The sequence below is a fragment of the Neopelma chrysocephalum genome, unplaced genomic scaffold (assembly GCF_003984885.1).
Source record: "Neopelma chrysocephalum unplaced genomic scaffold, ASM398488v2 Primary Assembly neopelma1_93, whole genome shotgun sequence".
NCBI classification, from domain to species: Eukaryota; Metazoa; Chordata; class Aves; order Passeriformes; family Pipridae; genus Neopelma; species Neopelma chrysocephalum.
In genome coordinates, this window is record NW_020897755.1 from 1,415,411 (window position 1) to 1,438,287 (window position 22,877).

A 22,877-nucleotide genomic window follows, 5' to 3' on the forward strand; every position below is an offset into this window, starting at 1 on the left:
ATTTATGGAAAAATTCCCTGTTGCCCATGTTTTTGCATGACTCTTTTCTGCTTTGTTTTTTTTTCCCTAGATCACAGATTGCTCTGGATGGGGCCATTTTTTACCTTGCTGCCTTTGTTTACGTAGTGTTTGGTTTGCGGCCCTTGTGGCTTGTACTTGGATTTTTAGGTACCACCTTATCTATTATTAATGATAGAAAAATTTCCATGTTTAAGTGATGACAATTTGATTCACCTTAAACTATGTTTTGTTTGCTGGGACTACAGAAGCATTTTCCAGTTGGTACTGTGGCCAATCCTTTGATTACATTATATCCAAGATGATCTTGTTTCTCTTCTGTGAAAGTAATCAATGAACTTCACAGAATCACAGAAATGTTTGCGTGGACCATCTCCACACTAGACCAGGTTACTCTAAGCCCTGACCAAACCAGCCTTGAACACTTTATTCTTCTATTTCACTTCTCTCCACATGCTAACTCAACAGATTTATCTATAAATTCTGATGAAAGGACCATTTAAATAGATATAAAGCTATGTTAAATTGGACTGTTAACAAAATGAATCATGCAATTGTGATTTTTTTTCCAAGAAATAGATTGAGATCTGAATTACACTATTGTATCACTTTAAATGAGAAGCTCTTTGAACACAGTGTGTTTTTCATCACTACATCTGGCACAGTGTCTGAGAGACCAGTTGGGTTTATCTGATTTAGTCCTTACTGCACATGTGCAGGGGAAGTGGCTGCATGTGAGCGCTAGCACAGGGGTTTAGCAGATATTTTTTCATTTCTAGGTATTTAATAAGCAGGTTGGAGATTCGGATTAATCATCTCTTTCCCATGTTTAGAGGACAATATGCGTCACCAGCAACATTCCATTGGATGTTGTTAGAGCAGCAAATTTGATTTATAATACATCAGTAGAACTGGAAGTGGGTGCCTCAGTTCACCTGTGACCAAGATGTTCCACCTTGCTTTCTATCAAAGCAGCTTTATCCTCATGCCTGATAAGAACCTGGGATGAAATTCTGAATGGGTGACTGAACCATTAAATTTTCCTCTGAACATCACAATCACATATAACTTTGAGGCACATCCCTTTATTTGTCACAGTGCTTACACAACTGTTTGTTGTAGCCTTGCCCAACTGAAATGCAGAGACGCACCTTGACCTGTTCAGTTTGCCTAAGAAAATCTAATGTTTGGGACTCCAGTGAGGGAAAATAGTTAAAGGCCTCCAGAAAGATGCAAACAACTCTTTACTGTTATAAAGTATCATTTGACTACAAAACCAGACTTGTTAAATTTTCTTGGTTTAGTCTAATCTCAGCTGTGTTGCAAAATGCAGGTTCCAATGGTGCTGTAACACTGGTATATGTTTTTTATTTAAGTTTTTCAACCTCTAGTAACAACACCAAATTTGAAAACCTCTTTCTGATTTTAAGTTCTCAATTTAAGTGGTTGTTTGGTCTCCTCCTTTTACCACCCAAACTGAAAATGTACCCTTAGAGTGAATGGTCTGTTATAGTTCTCTTGGCCTCTCTTTGGCTACTTAAAAAAAAAAATTGGCAATTATTTTTAAAAGTACTGTACAAAATATGAATTGATTCTTCAGCAAAAACCTATAACAGTAAATGCACAGTAAAATGCATATGTTCCGAAACCTAAACACCTAAGTTGTGGAAAGAAATAATCCTTCAGAGAACTTCAGAGATATTTCATTTGAATATTTCTGATCATAAGGTGATTGAACAGTTATTTTGCCTATAATAAAATCTTTCATAGGGATTGATTCTTTTTTTAAAATTTATTTTTTAAAGACAGTAGCAGCTTGTCTAATTAATGAATCTCTTTTTCTCTTTTGCCTGTGCTTATTTCTTCCAGTGATGCAAATCACTTACCCAGCTTTTAAGCCATTTTTATTTCTAATGAGAAGCTTTTGAATTTGAGATGTATGTAAATAATGTAATTTAATTGCTTTTTCCTTGATAAGAATACCCAAGTATTTCCTTGAGGTTTAGGCTGGAAATCACAAAAAAGTTTTTCACCAGAGGGTGGTTGATCACTGGACAAGGCTTCCCAGGGAAGTGGGGGATGCTGATAAATGGGCGTTTTGGAGCAGTGCTTCCCATTTCCACCTCAGTGTGTAAACGTATTACAGAAATGATTATCATGTGCCTTCTGTGACACCTGCTGAAAGTGCTGGAGGCTGCCAAGGATGCTGAGTCCTGAGTGCTGGAAGCTGCCACCCGTAGCTGGGTGTGTGCTGCTGCTTTGGGAAATCTATTAATGAAGTTTGGTGATTGTGCTCGATTTTTTTTTAGGATTTGAAATGGCCAGTTTGGCCCTCTGGCTATCTGTGAGTTCATCCCTGACTGAACTGGTCCTTATCTGCTTTCTCTGTAGTGACTAGCTGCCTGATCTTGGAAATATAATTAATTAAATTGAAACAACTAACATGTATGGAGCAAAGGAGTGCCCTGATTTTCATAGATACTGGGAAAAGACTTGCAAGTCTGAAGGTGTTTGGAGGTTTTGCATTAATAATTGGGTTCCAAAATTAGGTTCTAATACTCTTCTGGCTGAAAGCTGCCCCTCACTCCAAAGAGTCCTTCTAGATCGGGCCCCAAATTGAAAAACACCCAATTTAGATGATGCTTCGTATGTTTTTGTGGGATAATGGAGAGTCTGAGAGATGGAGAGATGGCGAGATGGAGAGTCTAAGCCCGGCCCGGCTCCTCTGCCGCACCCCGGGCCAGGGCCACTGTGGCTGAGCTGCCCTGTGACAGCGGGAGGGAAAAACAGCGGAAAACTGACTCATTTGTGACCTTCTGACCATTTACTTTGAAGACCTCTCCAGTCTGTAGCTTGCTAACATACCCAGGGACAGCTTCTTTTCCCCGAATCCTTTGGTTTCTGGGGTGCAGATCAGGCCGTGGAGATGTGGATGTGGATGTCAGCGAGGATGAGCCGGTGGGCCCCGAGCACAGCACTGGACGTGCCGGGTGTCTAACGCGGGTGCCCAGATGGCGATGGCCCCGTTCCTGCTCTGGCTCCCGCTCGTGCTCTGTGTCCCTGTGCGTGCCGCCCCACGCGTGCCCATCGCCCTGATGGCACCGCACCGCCGCCCTTTGTCTGCCCGCGGGGCTCGGCGGAGCGGGCTGGCCGCGGGCGGGCTCGGGGCACCGCTGCTCCCCGTGTGCCGCTGCCAGGAGCCGGTGCCGCGCTGCCGGAGAGCTCCGATCCGGGGATGCTCCGGGCGGGGCCGTGACGCGGCGGGCGGGGCGGGGCGGGGCAGAGCTCGGCGGCGGCGGCAGGGCCGAGCGGAGCGGGGCGAGCGAAGCGCAGCGGGGCCGAGGGCTGTCGGCCGGCAGGATGCTGGAGATCCAGCTGGACGATGGCGGCGTGGGGGGGTACCCGGGCGACGATTACTGCTCGGGGTCGGTGATGTCGGAGCGCGTCTCGGGCCTCGCCAACAGCATCTACCGCGAGTTCGAGCGGCTGATCCACTGCTACGACGAGGAGGTGGTGAAGGAGCTGATGCCGCTGGTGGTGACGGTGCTGGAGAACCTGGACTCGGTGCTCACCGACAACCAGGAGCATGAGGTGGAGCTGGAGCTGCTGCGGGAGGACAACGAGCAGCTGCTCACGCAGTACGAGCGGGAGAAGGCGCTGCGCAAACAGGCCGAGGAGGTGAGCGCCGCCGCCCCGCGACCATCTTGGGCCGCCGCCGGGCGGGGGGACCCGGGGCGGGGGAGCGGCAGGGCCGGCGGCGCGGGGGAGCGCGGGGCTGCGGCGGGGCCGCCTCTCGCAGGCCTCGGCTCCGTCCCCCCGATCGCCGCCGCTGGCGGGTCCCTCCTGCCCGGGGGGGGGCCCGGAGCAGCGGCCGCCGGTACCTTCTAGAAGCGGAGCGCGGGGGCGGGCGCATCCCCTGCCGCGGGGACGCGGGGCTCTCCCCGCACCCCCCGGGGCTCTCCCCGCAACCCCGGGCCCCGCGGGCCCGGCCCGGCTCCGCCGCACCGCGGGCCCGGGGCACTGCGGCGGAGCTGCCCTGTGTGACAGCAAGAGGGGAAAAAAAAAACCAAACCCGAACCGAAAAAGCTGCAATCCCTCGGATTTGAGGAATTAGGAATTCGCTTTGTGCAATGCCAGCGGCATCCGGAGGGGTCGGCGCGATTTGGGGTGTAAAAAAGTAGTTTTTAAAAATGGGTAATTTGTGCAGCCGCCTGGCTTTCTCAATGTCAGCTGTAAGCTGTTTCCTGGAGCGTGGATGTGCTCCCGTGAGAGCCGGGGCAGGACTGCCCAGCTGCGAGGGTGGTGTGGAAGAGGCTCATGAGAGATCCAACCCCTGTGATGGAGAGGAAGAAGAATCCTCGGATTACAGAGACTCGGATGTAGACAAAACAGAGGGGAGGTGACCTGCACTCTGTCATCTTCCTGCATCTGCGCCTGTCCCTGCTGAAATCCAGAGCATCCTTTCAGCCTTAAAGGCTGGGATAGAGATTGGTGGTGCAAAAAATTCCATCCTCACCACATCATTCCCGTTTTACTGCACAGCTTCTTAAAAAGAGGATTTTTTTCTGTCTTTTAGACTAAGAGTGGAAGATTTAAGATTCAGTAGTCTTCCTAGTTCTGATTTGATAAGGGATAAGTAATAAAATAAAATAAGTGGTAATTAATGAAATAATTACTGAACTGGAGAACAGCATAAAACACTTGCAAAGCACACACAGGATTTTCATAGACATGTTCTTGTTGCTTAATAATCACATACAGGAATCTTGGTAACTCGATGGGGAGGACACTTGTGGTCCACTACTGATACTGAAAGCAAGAGCCAGTCAGTGAAAAGTTTTAGTCCTGAGTTTTAGTTATGTATTAAGGGACTAATAAATAATCTTTTAAAATTACTTTAAATGCGCGTAGGGGTTGAAAATTGATTCTGGGTACATGAGACTTACTGAATGTCAGGTAGAGACAGCATATTGCAGCTTCTGAGAAAGAATAATTTTAAAAGTGCACTATTTATGGGGAAAAAAATGGAGTTTGGAACAGTCCAGTTGGAATGATCTTGCCTTTTTGGACCAGGGACAGTTTCTGTTCTTGAATTATTAGATACAGGATGTGTTTTCTGGAAGCAAATGTAGTGACAGCAGTTACATTCCCTGCAAGGAAACCTGGGAACCGTGGCAGAACACTGTTGGCTGATGATCATGATGATCATGATATTCTGTTATCCTTACACACAGGTCAGTGTAAGTGGGAGAAAAAAGTGTCTGCAAGGAGACTTGTTACCAAAAAAGAATCGATAATGTGCTTCTTATGAGAACAAATGAGTATTCTGCCGCTACAAAGTCCCTGTTACAAGGTCATACATGGAATACATGGCGGCTGTTTTCCTCAGCATATAGCAGAGTATGTTATTTATCTGCACCTGTTTTCCATGTGGTGCTTACTCTGCAGTAAATTACACATTATGGGGGTGAAAATCTGTGCATGACAGGGAATTCTGCTGTCCACCACATAATTGTATGCAACCAAAAACCAGAAAACTCTTTTTCCTCCCAGAACGTGGATTGATGCTGTGAAACAGAGCCATAGTGACCAGGGACTGTCCATCCCACCTCTCCAGAATCATCAGCCTCCTGGGCTCTGCCTCAGGGCTTGGGTGAGATCTTCACTTCTAACTGGGAGGATCCTCCCCTGGGAACGGGATTTGACCTGAGTCTTGGTTCCTCTCAGTGCATGAGTGCCAATTACAACAATTAAAGTGACACTGAGAGGTGAAAAACTGCTCTGTTCTCTTGCAATATCCCGTCAAAGGACCCTGAGTTATAGTTACTTTGTATTAGTTTATTAGTTTCAAAGTAACTGGAACCACAAGTGGGCATTGTTCTCTGGCATTAAAATGTGTGTTGTATTGGCTGGTTACCACTGTGCAGAGCCATCACACCTTGCTGTTCATCTTTATGCAGCAGTTGTGCACAAACAGACTGTTATAGGTATGGTTTGTTAAATTAGGGTTCTTTCTAACAATCATAGAATCATAGAAACATGGAATAATTTGAGTTGAAAGGGACCTTAAAGATCATCTAGTTCCAACTTCCCTGCCATGGGCAGGGAAACAACTTTTCACTACATGCCATAAAGGAAAGTTTGCCTTCTCAATACTCCTCTCTTAAGACGATTCTATATATTGTCTTTTGAAAAAATCTTTGCCAAAAGCAAATTACTGCTTTATTTTCTAAACACTTGGGCTGTGGAGCATTTTCCTCTTGGCCTAAAATAGGGCAGCAGAAGTACCTAAGCAAGTGGACTGAGAATAGAAGTTCCTTGGCATGAGGCAGTGCTGTCAGTCACTGCAGTAATGGGGCTTAGTACACAACGTTGCCGTTTCCATGGCCTCCAAGCTACTGAAGATGTGGGATTGCACCAGATTTTCAGTGGTTTTGTTTTCTTCCATCTGTTTCATATCCTATGAACACAGGATACATATGTATGAATGTAGGATGATTATTGCTTGCGTGGTGTGGTGTTCTGTGGAATCACAGAATCCCCTAATGTGTGTCTGACCTCCTGAGATCAAGTCCCACACCCCAGCTCAGACAGGGGCAGCCAGAGCAGGTTGTCTAGCATCTGGTGAGAGTTTGAGCATCTCCACAGATGGAGGCTCTGCAGCCTCTCTGAGCCACCTGTCCCAGTGTCTGACCCCATTCAGGAAAAATGTGGATCCTTGTGTTCAGGTGGAATTCCATGTGCTTTCCCTCGTGCCCGTTGCCTCCTGTGCAGAGCAGTCAGGCCTCCCCATCCTCGCTCCCTCCCAGCAGTTACTTGAGCACACTTGAGCACACTGGTCAGACCTCCTGGAGCCTTCTGGAGCAGCCCCAGCTCTCTTGACCCCTCCTCCAGTCCCATTTACCACCTTCATGGCCCTGGTGTTTGGGATGGAGCACACTAACACAGGGCATTTATTTATTTATTTTTGCTGGCTAAGTATTTGGTTTAGCTTGATCTCTTAAGGAAATGAAGGTGTTATGATTGCTCTATTAGGAGCTGCCCCAAAGAATTTAGGAAGCTGGTGGCTGCTTTTAGACATATTTATTAAAAAATTGGGTTACTTACACTTTTTGTGTTGTGGTGGTTTTTCCGTTTGTTTTGGTTTGGTTTGGTTTGGTTTTTGTTTTTGTGAAAATTGAAAGAGAAAGGCCAAGTGAGTGTCCTGCCTGGTGAAGGGACAGGCAGAGCTGGCAGCCTGCAGGTGATGGGTGGCAGCAGGACAGTTGGCATGTGAGTCTGGGGCAGGTGGGTCCAGCATACGCACTCTGTTTCTTCCTTGAGTCTGCTCAGGGGACATGTGGGGGTAGAGCTGGAACAAGGAAAGGGCCAGGGGACACCTGCAGAAATCCCCAGGGCAAACAAGCCTTACTGGGTCCACTCTTAATGGGACATTTTGATTTATGCAAACTGCTTTCCTAGTGTTCTGGATTCTTCCTCTCTTGAAGACAAGCACCACCACATGCCCTAAAAGCATATTTCTGCAGAGATTGCTCCTCATGTTGGGCACCGATGCCAAGGTGAGCATGCACGTGTGAATTCACATAAAGGCTTTCAATGGGTGGTTGGGGTACGTTAGTGTGACTTCTTGGAGTCAGGAAAGCCAGGTGGGCCTCTGCCAGGTGGAAGGTGCCTTCAGACCTCTTGTTGCATGAAAACTGCTTCTAGGGAAATTTACATCCCAAGGGAATGGTGGTGGCTGTCCTAAGGAACAAAAAGTAGCAAAGTAAGATCTTGGTTGTTTGATTTGTGACATCAGTTCATGCTCATTAGAATGTTTAAAATGGTACTCATTTAAGATACATACAGGTATGGTGTAGAGGTGCTGATTAGGAGGTCTGGCTCCTCCAGAAAGGCTTTTGTAGCTCATGTTCTGCGCTGTGGCATTCCAGCACCTGGGAGCAACCTCCACTGGAATGTGGCTGGGAAAACCTCTGTCTCAGTAGCCATGGCTGTTGTTCCCATACCCTGACTCTCCTGCTGGTCGGTGGAGGTCATTTGCTCTAACTCGTTGCTCAAGCAGGGTCACCCAGAGCAGTGTTTGAGTATGTCCAAGGTGATGGGAAACTCCCAATACCTCCCTGGACAACCTGTGCCAGTGCTCGTAGGGAAAAGTGGTTTTCTGATGTTGAGAGGGAACTTCCTGTGTTCCAGTTTGTGCCCCTTGCTTCTCGTCCTGTCGCTGGGCACCACTAGAAAGGGCCTGGCTCCATCCTCTCTGCCCTCTCTCCCCTTATCCTGCCCCTTCGTTATCCTTGTGGCCCTTCCCTGGGCTCTCTCCAGTCTGTCCCTGTCTCCGTTGTACTGGGGAGCCCAGCACTGGACGCAGCACTCTGGGGTGTCCTCACCAGTGCTGAATAGAGGGGAAGGATCTCCCCTTGACCTGCTGGCAAAATAGCCTAGGACACCTCTCGCCTCAGGGGCACAGCACTGGCTCGCGTTCAACCTGGTGTCCACCATCGCCCCCATTTTTCTGCCAGGCTGGGTGACCCCAGCATGTACCCGTGCTCCCCAGGTGTGGGATGTGACCTGTGAAAGCCCTTTGCTGGCACTGCCACTGTAGGACTCTTATTTGAGAGTTACCTGGATGTCATCCTTTCCCACTTCCAAGAAAAGCAGCATCCCCATCTCCTGCTGGCATGTAGCCGTGGCCATCACTCCTCCTTACAGCTTGCTGTTTGCATTGTTATTGACATGATAAGCACGTTCACTTACCAGTAATTTATTTTTATGTAATTATAAGGCTCCAGTGTTTTGTTTGAAGATCAGTGGCAGCGTTTTGGGAAGAGATGGTCCTTTGCGAGAGGCGCTGTGGCTTCCGCAGGTACCTGAAGAGCTCTCCAACTGGGTGGCAATATGGTGAGCTCGCTGGCTCCTGTCTGCATCTCAAACAGCACAAAGGCTTGTGAAAATTCCCCCCTTTGTTAAGGGATGCCTTGAATATTGTCCCTCCTGGTACCCTAATTTCCTTTAGGGAGATGGGGAGGAAGGATGACAAAAGTGATGCTGTGGGCTCCGGCCCTTGGTGTTCTCCACTGTAAGCGCTTTTTCCTCTCCTACCTTGTATCTGCTTTCTATGTGGAATGACTTGAAGCCTGGGAGGGCACTTTGTTTCCCCGCCATGAAACCTGACCTCACAAATAGCTGATTAATGGAAGTGTCTGCAGCCTGATGGTGACCTCATAGTATCCCAGGAGGAGGGCTTTGGGGAGTAGCAGAAACCAGATAAAGAAAGGATTTGCTTTCACCTGGATCCTTTGCACAATAGGCTGGTGAAAATAATGGGCAAGCCTGAAATGCAGGCTCACTGGGTACCATATCTGCCTCTGTATCCTTCAGATCCTCTTGGTCTATTCCTGGAACCTGCAGGCACTGCCAGATTTCACCCATGAGCAGCAGAGTCTGTGTTGTTATTAGAGGGTTATTCCAATTTACCTTTAGTCCTCTTCTGCAATTGTCTTAATTTACAAAAGCTGTTGGTCCTGGAGAAACCAGTTTCTTCATTTTCACCAGAAATACTGTGATACTTATAATGATTTTTTTCTGCTGAGCAGGCAAACGTTGACTTACATATTTATGATACTTTCCTCCTTGTCTTTTTCCAAAATACATCCATTTAGTTGTTCAGAAGTAGAAAGCAACACAAGTGTGAGCATCTGTAGTGATCCCACCATGTCTTCTGGGTGAGACAAATCTGATGTTATGGGGACGTCAACCATTGTGTCTCAGTTTTCTCTTATGCCTTTTGTCAGTGATTTCACTTGAATGTGATTCAGAATTGATCACAATATTGTAGGTTATAATTAAAACTGAAGATAAAATAAATTCCATATATTTAAAAGTAACAAACAGGAAAAGATGTTTCTGGAGATTCCTGTGTTTCAAATTTGTATATATTTGAGTAGGCAGGTTTAGTTATTTTAGGTATCGATTCTAAAGTTCTCATTTCCCTCTGAACTGGTAAAATAAACTCACTAGCCATCCTTACAGCCTCCTCATGATGTCTTCAAGCTGAGTTATCTGTCCCCAGGCTGAATTGTCTCACTTTTCGTAAACATAACTAATGTCATCAGATAACTTCTACAATAGAAGTTGCTTAATAAAGAAAATAACTTTGTGTTTCAAGCACTGCTTATGTCATACAAATAAATATGTATTAGACAGGCAGGTTCATGTAAATTTTACTGTATAAAAGAGGTAACTTTCTACCTCATGGTGTGCTTGATTTGTGGAAACCTCCACCTTGCACCCTGTGCAGAATAAACAATGTCTCCTCTCTGAATTAGGCTCTGTGTCTGTGTTTAGAGAGCTCCTAAAATCAGGCTTTGGCCTATGATCAGCACATCCCCCGTGTGAAGGATTGGCAATCTTGGGATTCTGAGAATGCCTTTCATTACAAAACCTGTAGCAATAAAACTAAACAGGATTGTAAGCTAAAGATTTAGCATCCTATCGTGTGTCTCCTGATGCGGGACTGGGATCGATGTTAATGCAGATAACAGTGATGGAGATAATTCCTTCCATCCCTTGAAGGTGGACTGGGGGCATTTGATGGGGGGTAAATCAGTGGTGCCTTTTCTCTGCCCAGCTGCCTCTGCCAGCAGCAGGAGGGTTGGCTGCCATTCTGGATTGGGTCCTGTCCCACCCCTGACCATACGACACCAGGGCAGGGACCATCTGCAGAGGTTCCAGAGCAGCAGCTGCTCTCTTCCCTTTCCACGTATGATTCCAGTGTTGTGGCAGCCTGCCCGTTTGCCTCCTCCTTTGTGCATGGCTCCCTGTAGGGTGATGCAGCACATAGTTGGCTTGGAGTGGGGTGACAGCGTGGATGGAACCGGGCTGGCAGCAGTGATGCATCCTGAAGGATGCAGAATGTGCTGGGCTATTCCTGGACCTTGGCTCCCATCGGATCAGCCAGTGCTGGCTTTTAGCTGCAGGAGTGAGATGTGTCCCACTGCCAGTGAGAAGCCAGGCTGGTCTGATGGAGGATACCCAGTGCAAACTGAGAGCTCAAGTACAAACTGTGATGCTTTAGGGTTAGGCAGAGGAAGTCACGCTCTGAGACAGGCAGAAGCAGCTTGTCCTTCCCTCATCTTTTTTGATCTTCTCCCCATCACAAGTTTGTGTACAGAATATGTTTTTTTTGGTGAAAACTATACATTTTGTTAGCATATTAGAGATGATGTTATAGGACCAATAGCTGTTGGAAAGCTACTTGCTAAAAACACATGATTAGTTATTCTAATTTTTTCTAATAAATGGTATGAATTCTACACTGGTGAGATGAAATTTTTTAGAGACTCTTCTGTTTACAAGTTATTAAATTTTATTAATTTAAAGGAGACTAACAGGGGGAATTTGTGATTCTGTTTTGCAGTGGAGACTGACCGTATGATACGTATTTCTAAATCATTTCTCTCTGAGAAATCAGGCTTTCCACATGTAATGCCCATCAGTCCTTGCCATCTGGTAACCTTACTTTATTCTCACTAATCTTGGAGGGAAAAAAATCTATATCCCAACACAGATCCTTCGTACAAATCCTCTTTATGTCACTCAAGCTTATGGCACTTATTAATATTCATAAATATCAATGTGTTACTAAAAATTACCTTTAAAGTAAAATAGCGAACAAGCACTATGAGCTGTTACTTTATTTAACAAGCAATTCAGGATAATATTCTGAATGTGAGTTCATGATGATGATGAGGGGTGATGACCAGGTTTCCCCTCAACTGGGTTACCTGCATGAGTCAAGTTGTGATCCCCAAATGGGCTTTAATGAGAAGGTTTTTTTTTCTTCATGCAGTGAAGCAGCTGCTGCGTTGTCCCTTTCTGTTCGTGGCTCTGCAGGTGGATTTGTCAGTGATACTGTTGGGATGTGCCAGATATATGAAGGAGAAGTTACCGCCAGGGTTCAGGAAGCAGAGTTGTAAGAGGAAAGCCAAAGAGGTCTGGGAAGATTCGACCTTACTGCCATTGCAGTTGGATCTAAATCACAGAATTACAGAATGGTTTGGGTTGGAAGGGACCTTAAAGCTCGTCTCGTTCCACCCTCCTGCCGTGAGCAGGGACACCTTTCAGTAGCCCAGGTTGCTCCAAGCCCTGTCCAACCTGGCCTTGGGCACTTCCAGGGGTGGGGCAGCCACAGCTTCTCTGGGCAGCCTGTGCCAGGGCCTCACCACTCTCACAGGGAAGAATTTCTTCATAATATCTTACTTAAACTTGCCTTCCTTCAGCTTAAAGCCATTCCCCCTTGTCCCATCAAGGCCGGAAAGGGACTGTGATGACTGAAGTTTCAAGAAAAATGCCCAGGCAGTCTTCACCTTTCTGAGAGTGATGCAACTTTCCATCTAACAGAGGCACCTTGGCACCTGTGTTCTTTCTCTTGCCCACTGAAGAGGATGAAGATGACCCACATCTCCGTCATTGTCGATTGTCACTGAGGAGGAGGCATGGGGTGACCAAGCTGAGAGGAACTGCTCTGTTCTTGTTCTTATCTCCCATACAGTCCTGGAGCTCCCATGGGGAGTGCTGGCCAGCCTGTGGCTGCTCTGCATTGGCTTCAGGTGGTGAGGGGATGTCTGAGCAGCCAGCTGGACCCTCTCCTGCCTTTCTCAGGGGGAACCTGCTTGGTGTTTTCAGGAGACCGTGCTGTGGTACTTGAGCACTTCCCATCACCACTGTGTATGTGAGCCTTGTAGGCTCAGCCTGTGCCACACTGTACCTGTCACACACGCTCAGCTTGTGTCACACTGGCTGTGTCCTGCCTTCTCTTACTGCTGTGCAAGGACTGGCAGGTGTGCAGGCCTGACGTTACATCCATCTGCTGCTCCTTCAACAGGGTCGTCAGCTCTAGTCCAGCCTTTGAGAGACAGAGCATCACTGTGAGATTTCACATGGATCTCAGGGAGACTGGCAACTCATCTGTGTGTGTCCAGGGACACCACACTTGGGCCATGTGGTAGAACATGCCACCTTCTCTTCAAGGAGGTGGTCAGCTTTCCGAAGGGATGCATCAGGTCTGCAGTTCACCTCGCAAGGCTGTTGGGTGGCAAGGTGTCCGGAATGATATCCGTGAAGCTGTGTCTTGCCTAGCAGGACAGATGGCTTTAGTTCAGGATTCAGTGGGAAGCACTGGACCTTTTGCTCCTTACCTGGATTGTGACATGGTCTCCACGGTCATGGACAGCTGCTGGTGTCTACCTTTTCTCCCTAGCTGGAAGGGACCTGCTCAAGGCAGAATGTGATGCTGAACTGAGTCTGACAAAAACAGTTTCAGGCTCTTATTTTTGTTTCCTGTTCTACCTGGGCCTTGACCCTCCCACCCTCAGCCACTCCACTTGGTGGCATGAACACAAGTTGCTGCTTAGTTGCAGAGCAAACCTGCTTGTCCCCCTCAAGAGGGGAAGCATCAGAAGAGGGCTGCCTGCCCTTCCGCCTGCTGCATTTTGTGGAAAGGTTTTTCTGTTGAACACATGCCAGGTTGCTCCCAAAAGATAATTGTACGTGGTTATTGTAAGTCCTGATTTAAAATAGGAAAATTTACTGATCTTTGGTTGGATATTTTCAAAGTGTATGGCCCAGAGGCTTTTTTGGATATTTGGTTGGATATTTTCAAAGTGTATGGCCCAGAGGCTTTTTCCCCTGTTTGGATTTGGGATTCTGTGCTAGAAAAAGGACTGAAAGAGCTCATTGGCAATGCATTTACGAACAGCATGTGTGGAAGGAGTGTACAATGTGATGTACCACACATTTAGAAGAACTTGGTCATGAAGAAGTACCTTCCCTTCCCCATGATGGGAAGAGGTTTCATTTCACCATTTCATTTCATTTTACCTCTTTCTTTCACCAATCAATGATAGCTTTGGAAAAGAATGCAAATATATGTTTTAGTTGAACTAAACCAGAAATCTCTATTTACTAGTGAAAACGGAGAATTTTACTTTGGCAGGGCTTCCCAGCACAGTGTTTTAGCAGCTCCAGGGACATCACGAATCATTTGGGTTGGAAAAGACCTTCAAGATCCAAGTCCAACCTTTGACCTATCACCACCTTATCACCTAGACCATGGCATTAAGTGCCTTGTCCAGTCGGTTCTTAAACATCTCCAGGGATGGTGACTCCACCATCTCCATGGGCTACCACGCTGCTCCCAGGCAGGAGTTGGGGTTATCCATCAGGTGATGGCTGTTGGCCTCGTTCTTTCCTCAGTGACTGTGGCTTCACTGGGGAGCTGTTCCCCCATTCTGGGGCCCTGCCCTCCCACCAGCCTGCTTCCCTTCTGCTGAAGTCTCCGTGGCTGCTCTGCAGCTCACTTGCACGTGGTGGTTGGCAGATCTCCTGCTCACTTTGTTACGAACTTTTAAATCTGTAAAAAAATGACTTAAACACTTCTCAGGATAGTTTTGTGGTTTAACACAATTTTTCATCACACACCACCTTTTGTAGCAGCATTAAATGCAACTGCAGCATCTTTGTAAATTCCACTTGTTTGAACCACTGCCCATATTTCACTAGCCCCACCTTTGTGCCCCCACCCTGGTTGCTTCCCTTGCCATCCCTTCAGCTGGGTGGCTTTTGTGGTGGGTAGTCTGAGTTCAATCAAAACCACCACATAATTTACACCATAATGCCAGATGCAAAAATATGTACAAATATATTTTAGCCCTCACAGATGAAGACAGTTTACACTACCAGCTTGTGTAGTTTTGACTTTTTTCCCTTTTACAATGTTTATTCCATTAATATTTGTTTCACTATATGTTGTTATCCATGCTCTGTCTCTGCTGAACATTTAAAACCAGTGGATCGGTGTCTTATCTCCCTGAGTGGAGGCTTGTGCAAAGCTGTGCAGGAGGCAGAAAACTTCAGTAGTGACTTCAATAGTGCAATGTCATATGTGAAAAAATATAGAAAATATTTAGGAAGAAATTAAGAACAGGGAGGGCAAAATTTGGACACTGATTGTTGGATGCTCTGCACTTGCTGCATTTGGGGTATAATGATCTCTGTGATTAGAGGGAAAATTAGCATCTATGCTCTTGATATAAGGAAACTTATCTTAAACTAGTACTTACCAGGTAATTTTACTGGGAATGTCTCTGTCCAAGTGCCCAGCTTCCATAGCACAGCCCGCTGTGGAAGCAGTGTGTGAAGCAGGAGGTCATGCATGTCACGACGTGATGGGTGTCCAGCATCCACTCAACCTGTTAACACTGAATGGTATAAACTATGTTTATACACACATATTAAGGTGATATTAGTATTAAAAATGTAGGTAGCTAGAGCAGGTATAGCTACACCACTGGGCACTGTCTTGGTTTGAGTTACTCCAGACTTGAGCCCTATGGACTTCTTACTGCATGGTAATTTTTGCACCAAATCTGTGGGTGGTTTGCCTCCAGCATTCTCTGGAACACCCACTCTTCCTTAAAAACTCAGGGCAATAGCACTGGAAGGGACTTCCTGAGTCAGCATGTCCAGTCCCCGGGTATTGCAGGCACTTGAGTTACATAATGTGTTTCATAAATATATCAAGCTTGGCTTAAAACCATTAGTTAAATCTCCTGCCTCTACTTCTTCCTTCCTCTAAATTGCAGTGGGGTTGTTTGTTGGGTTTTAATTCATGGCCTGGTTTCCCTGGCTTGTTCTTGTGCTGGCACTGTCGTTTACCATTAGTGAGGTTTTGCCCTATCAAATATTTATTTCTTTGTTGTGTTAATGGGACCTGGTCCTGTTGTCTGGTCTCTGCTTGGTGTGTGTTGGAGCCAAGCTCTGTTCCCTTGCCAAAGAAGGCAGGTTTGCTGGGCTGTGCCATGTGTCCTGCTAGTATGGAGGTGCCCATGTGTCACCTGGCCAGCCTAGTCTTGTTTTACAGATTCCCTCATCCCCCTTTCCTTGAGTGACCCTTAGCCATATCTGGTGCTTGGGCTGATCCTCTCTGAGAGGCAGGAGGAATAACAGGTGATTTTCCAGGGACATCTCGCCTGTGTCTGAGCTATGAATGCTCTCCGTGGGTGTCCCAGTGTCACATGGCCTTTTTCAAAGTGCTAGTAATGAGGTTTATGTGAGGGCTGTCACCTTCCCTAGCACAGTCCAGTGCTGTTGGTATGACACGGAGTGGTGGAGGTGGCAGCATGTCTGTCTCCTCCGTGCCCTCCTCAGCTGCAGTTGCTCCTGGCCCAGAGCACGTCACTGTGGGACTGATTAACTGACAGTTCTGTCATCAGCTTCTTCTTCTCCACCCTCCTCCTCACAGCAGAACTGGCTGTTCCCATGTGCATGCCCGTGCCCTCGAGTGCTGTTCAGCCCAGCATTGCTCTGGTCTCCAGCACCATCCAGTTTTTCCCCACGATAGTTTGTTCTCTTTAGTGGCACTTCCCGGTCTAGTGTCATCTGCACAACTTCAGTCACACCTCCTTTCCATCAGGCCATCCTGATGGAAATAGGGTCAAGGCTGTTCTCAAGGCCAACTGCTCCGCTGGCCGCCCCATCCCTTCTTTGTGCACCCCTTTCCTTCCCTGCATCTGCTGTCCCAGTTAACCTTGTCATTAGTCCCACTGGGAGATGGCAGCTTCTGGGTGGGCAAACATGGTCTGGGGCAGAGCTGGAGCAGGGTCCAGGGTACGGGAGGGTCCCTCTGTCTCCCCTGGCTGTGCTGGAGGACCAGGCCAACTTCATGGAGAGCATTGTAAGAGGGAAGTGATCCTTCTTTGGAGAAGGCTCAGATCCTTTGGAACAGGAATATGGGAGATTGTAATCTTTGCATACATTGACAAAAAAGACATTTAGTTCACAGAAGACACTGAAAGTCACATCTATGACTGTCAAGTATTTAGCAGATAAGAGACGTCATTTTGACTTCCTGAAGTTAGCAGCAGGAACAGAAATCTTTTATCCCTAAGCTTTGCAGATATAAAGGAAATCTTACTTCACTAGAAGGTTGTATGCTTCTGTGGAGATTGGAATGTTTCTTCATGAGTGCATTTATCTTTGAGGATAGCAAGGATTCCAACGCAGGACATAGCTCAGAGCATCTTTCCATCATGAAACTGTATACTGTGAGTCCTTCTGGGCTAATGAATTCTAAAAACTAAGTTAAAAATACAGTTAAAATGACATTATAATGTGTTCTCTTCTACGATATTTTGGCCATTCTGCTAATAAATGGCCTTGTTCACTGTCAGCTTTATTTGAGGGCAGAGACCTCAGCCAAGGAAGGCTGGTAGTTATTTTCCCATATGAAATGCTTGTTTATGTGTGAGTGTCTTCATGTGATTTAAGGTTACATGTCTTAAGTATTCAATATAAAGTGATTATTATAATAATGCATTTCTAATATAAAATTCCTCCTGGTCCCAAGGCTGATGTGTAATATATGCTGTACTGGGAATATGGTTTGAATTTCAGGCCAAGCTCTGCAATGAAAATATAAATGTTTTTATGTCACAGCTGCCACAGCTGTGATGGCATAATGGCCAAATACACTCAAAATAAGGAACCCCCAAAGAGCAGAACCAGAGACATTAGAGAACACACAGAGCAGAGCAAGGGACAGAGAGCACAGCTGGAATTTGCTGAGATTTATGATAAGTGCAGGGTAAGGTTTTGAACAAATACAAAATTTGAGTTGGTGAATCAATTACCTGTGAGTTTTAGTAAGTGTGGTCTAGTTGGGGTTTTAAATTGTTGGTTCTTCATGTCACAGCTGCAGTGACCTTCTGTTCAGCTTGTGGCCTCTTTGCCAGTGCAATGTGGGAAGGTGAGAGTTTGGCCTTTTGAGCTGTGTCCTGTAACACTAATGCTTGAGAGAACATCTTCTGTTTGCTGTAACTGAAATCCTTCAGAGATGGAGAAGATACAGTTTGCTACCAGAATTTACACTTACTGATGGTGTGTTTTCTTGTGGCAGCAGAATCAGGGGTTCGCTCTACAGGTGCCATGGCTACGATCTCCTGGAGCAGGGTCTGCTGAAGGCAAGGGCCTTCCAGGAGAAAGGTTGGCATTGCATGGGTCTGTAACCTCGAGGCACTGAGGAGCAAGATGAGTGATAATCAGGTGAAATGCAGGGAGCCCCTTTGTACCTGTATGTGCCACTGCTCTCAGGGAGCCAAAATGTTTCTGAAATTCATGTCATGTTAGGTACAGCAGGATGGAAATGTAGGTGTGTTTTTATTACTGTGGGGGGCTGATGGCCATGTTTTCCTGTTTGTGTGAGGGTCCATTTCAGCTGTTGTGACCAGTGAGGGAGAGCAGCTTTAAATATTTGTAAAGTCAGTGTTTTCCCAAGAGACACACTAAATATGTATGTTCTACCTCTCTTCTTGATAGAAACTGGGAATGTTTTCATGCAATGAAGTCAAAGTAACATTGGTGTAAGGTAGACAACTCAATTTCTTAATCTTCTACTTCAGCTTTGCTAAATAAATGACTTTATATAAATGCCTATAAGGATAAAAAGCTGAACATACAATCACATAATGGTTTGGGTTGGAAGGGACCTTAAAGCTCATCTCTTTCCAACACCCCTGCCATGGGCAGGGACACCTTTCACTAGACCAGATGAATCCAAGCCCCGTCCAAGGTGACCTTGGACATTTCCAGGGATGGGGCAGCCACAGCTTCTCTGGGCAAGCTGTGCCAGGGCCTCACCACCCTCACAGCCAACAATTCCTTCCTGATATCCATCTATCCCTGCCTTCTGGCAGTGGGAAGCCATTCCCCCTTGTCCTATCCCTCCAGGCCCTTCTCCAAAGTCCCTCTCCAGCTCTCTTGGAGCTCCTTTAGGCCCTGGAAGGGGCTCTCAGGTCTCCCCGGAGCCTTTTCTTCTCCAGGCTGAGCACCCCCAGCTCTCCCAGCCTGGCTCCAGAGCAGAGGGACTCCAGCCCCCGGAGCATCTCCCTGGCCTCCTCTGGAATCTCTCCAGCAGCTCCATGTCCTTGTGCTGAGGACCCCAGAGCTGGAGACAGCTCTGCAGGTGGGGCCTCACCTGAGTGAAGGCGAGGGACAGAATTCACTCCCTCTCCCTGCTCCCCGTGCTGAGAGGAGGAAACCAGAGCTCAGCTTTCACCCACAGCCCTGCAAAGGCTGAGAGTCGGGTCTGAGCTGAACCCCCGTGCTCCCTTCGCCGTGCCCCCGCTGCACACACTGCCAGCCACCACAAATTAAGGCCACGTAATGAGATTTCTGCATCTCTGTGTGTCTCTGCTTGATTCCTCACTGATGTGATGTGATGTTTTCTGATGATACGGTACTATTTTTAGCCATTTTCTTCCTTCGCAGAAGGCAGGAAAGCAGAAAGCCAAGCAATCCGCATTGTACCACTGCTCTTCAGAAGAATAGTCCTTCTTTAGCCTTAAGATGATTTTATGCTAGATATTTTCCTTGTAAAATGTAGTGTATGAGCCATTGTTGTTTGCCATAATCCTGGGTTATTACAGTGACCCTGCTTGAAATCTGGGGATAGACCCTAGCAGAAAAAAATGCATGTGGCTTATTTTTATATATAGCTGTTTAACACTCCAGTTCTCTTAGATGACTGAGGTGATTAGCTGTTTCATTGTTCATATTCAGAAATTATTCTTTGAAATTAAGAGTTGAGGCTCTGGAAAAACATGAGAAAAAATAGTAAAAGTATTAACACTGTGGTCAGCCTTGAGAACTCCTGCGAGTAGGGGCTGTTTCTGCTTCCAGTGCACCCACTGAAAGCAAAAAAAAAGTACTTTTTCTTAACCATCAGTGGAATTCTCTGGTTCATTTTATTTCTGTTTTCTAAATGTCTTTACTGCATCTCCATCCAGTTGGACCTGGGAGCTGTGAATCCCTGAACTGAGAGTCTTAGCTGAGCTCTATGCAGTGAAACCATCAGGGAAAACCAGTTGCAGTACCTGGCCCTGGGAATGAGAAACCAATGAAATCAAGGGCGGCTGCAGCAGCAGGCTCAGCCTGGGATGCTTCACCAGCACCAGATTTTTTTCTTGCCTCTTGGCAGCACTAAAGTGAAAGAATGCAGTCAGCAAATTTGCAATGCAGTTTTAAAACTGAGCATTGAGATTGTGTCACAGTGCTTTGTGGATAGTGTATTTGGTTATTTTAAAATGTATTTTAAAAGACCATAAGGCTATGCTGTTTGATTGTTTCTTTGGGGTTTTTTTCCCCCTACACTTCATACTGACAGAGAGCAGGATTAGATTGAATATTGGGAAGAAATTCTTCCCTGTGAGGGTGGTGAGGCCCTGGCACAGGTTGCCCAGACAAACTGTGGCTGCCCCACCCCTGGAAGTGTCTAAGGCCAGGTTGGACGGGGCTTGGTGTAACCTGGGATAGTGGAAGGTGTCCCTGCCCATGGCAGGGGGTGGAATGAGATGAGCTTTAAGGTCCCTTCCAACCCAAACCATTCTGTGATTCTATGCTCCTGTTAAATATATTTATGTTTATAATGAAGCAAGAGTAGTATCTGCAGTGTCTGCTTTCCGAAGTCATTGGAATTTTACTATTCTGAGGCCAGAAGTGTGGATTTGATTCCCGTGAATATTCTTTGCTGATTAGCAAGTGTGAGTAAGCACCTACAGAACTTCATATTTGTGCATCAAACATCTGTGCAGCATTTAGGTAGGATTGTTGGGGCACAGACAGAGATGAAAAACACAATAAGCAAGAGTAAACCAGAGGGATTCTTTTTCTCTTATGTCTGAGTTTAGTGCTTTTTGTACATATTACAGCTAGAAAGTGTTCTAATGGGAAGGAGACTTCCAAGTTAGTGTCCCCTCTGCCTGGTTATTTTTAGGAGGTTTAAAGGTTTGGGGTGATATCTGGATTCCTCTTCAAGTTCCTGAGAAATTCCCACAGCTTGATCAGGGCCAGGATTGTATCCCACCTCTGAAAGAAACAGAAAAAGTGAAATGCCTATGGGTGTTTATTTACTGAATTGCATTCACTCAATAACATGTGCTTGGCAGTATGACTGCCTCTGGGAGCCTGGTTAATCAAAAAAAGTTAAAAAAAATTAAAACACTTTATCCAGTTTGTTTTCTCTGTTTCTCCTGTCCTGTTATGAATTTCCGGCACCATGGGAAGGTGAGATTTGGTGCAGAGAGCCCCGTGTGGCAGGGGGTTTGCCGTGTGCTGGGTATGCACCTGGTGGGTTGAGTGTGGGCAGGAGGGAGGCTGGAGCCAGCCTGGCTGCTCATCTGGGCCACCTGCAGCCCCACGATGTGGGCCAGGAACCACAGCTTGAGGCCTGTGGCACAGCATCATGCTGGGCATGAAGCACTGCCTCTGCTGTCTGTCTCCGGAGGCTGCTGCTCGCAAGAGTAACTCACATGAACCTCAAGTGCCTGCTTTCCCCAAACTTCTGACGTTGCTTAATTGTGCTTGTGGCTGTGCTCACCTCTGACTAAAGTCAGTTCAATCTCTGCTGCTTCTAGTGGCTAGGATGGCCTTTCCCTGGATGCTGTATGGAATGTCTGCTGCAGGGAATAAAACCTGCCTGGATACCCTGGTGCCACGAAGGATGAGCAGCAGTGACAGTGATAGCCCTGTCAGGAACATCTTCCTCAGGCATAGCCCTGTCAGGAATCCTCTCCTTCTTATCCCACTGCTGTGGCCAGTAACTTCACTCCGGATTTGGGACTTTTCTGGCTCTCAGAGCTTGTGATGTGCAGGGAGAAGCTCAGGTGAGATGGGCCCTGATGGGGGAGCAGGTACAAGGTGCTGCAGAGCCCTCAGGCCCCTGTGCACAAATGCATTTGATCTTCTCAGCACCAGGTGGGCTGTCCTGCAGTGCTTTTATCCAAAATGCTGCTCTGCCCTCCAAACACTTAGGGCAATATTAATTTTTAATGTCACTGTCTTTGTGTCTCTTTCTTTTCAAGTGTTTGATTTCTAGTTTTATGTTTCTTTGATTACTACTTAATTTTAGGTTGCAAAATAGACAGGTCTGAGGAATAAGACTGAGCCACATTTGTAGAACACTTAATCTTTCAATCAGTTTTCTCTGAATTAAACCAAAACAGCAGTAGCAAATCCAGGAATCCTATTAAAAGTGACCTACATAATGAGAATAAAATTGGGTTTGTACCTTCTTTTACTGTCTAATTTAGTGTTAAGAAATGTGTGAATGTTTTTCTTAACATCCTTTCATTTTTATTGCTGCTAAACCCCTCATTCCTGCCTGGCTGGGGTGCATGCTCCTGGTTGGAGAAACAGGAGCAGGAGGGTGTTGAAAGCTGAGCTGCTGTGATGGGATGGGGATTTAACCCTTGGCTGTAATTAAAAGGGTTCGTCAATAGAGCTTTAGCAGAGAGTGATTCCCGCAAAAACCCGCAAGGAGATGGAGATTATACTAGGAAAAGGCTCTTTGTTGGGATAGCTTCCATCAGACTCCAAATGGAGCAAGTGAAACTGCTGCTTCTCAGCTCTGTTGCTCAGTGTCACTGTGTCCATTAGGATTTCTTTTCCTTTTTTTACTCATTATGACATTATATTGTTGCTCTGGAAAAGGTTTAAATAATAAATTTGCAAATTTACAAGCATGTTGCTTTATAAATCTCTCAAAATCCATAAAACAGGTTGCTGACTAAGGGATTTCAATGTTTAATTGACATCTGAGGAAAAAAACACTTACTTAAAAATCTAAATCCTTGTACGGTCTTCAAATTTAATTAAAAAGTAAATGTTTAGCCTCTGAGATGACTCCTTTATAGGGGAAGAAGGGTATTGGTATTGCTGGTATTTCTAGAAAATACTGTGCAAAACAGCCATAACTGGGGAAAAAACCCAAACCCTTATTACAATAAATTTGGGGAGGAAGGAGAATA

The 22,877-nt window shown here is 46.2% G+C and overlaps 1 protein-coding gene across 35 annotated transcripts in view; it reads left to right on the forward strand.

The window, feature by feature from the left end:
- Positions 1-3,309: 3,309 nt before the first annotated feature.
- The window catches only part of MAPK8IP3 (mitogen-activated protein kinase 8 interacting protein 3), a 72,715-nt gene continuing 53,147 nt past the window's right edge, over positions 3,310-22,877 (forward strand). For all 35 annotated transcript variants that reach the window (XM_027693750.1, XM_027693765.1, XM_027693751.1 and 32 more), the window contains exon 1: positions 3,310-3,696. In XM_027693750.1, the coding sequence (XP_027549551.1) occupies positions 3,379-3,696 (318 nt within the window). In that variant the 5' untranslated portion in view covers positions 3,310-3,378. The remainder of the gene's footprint in view (positions 3,697-22,877) is intronic.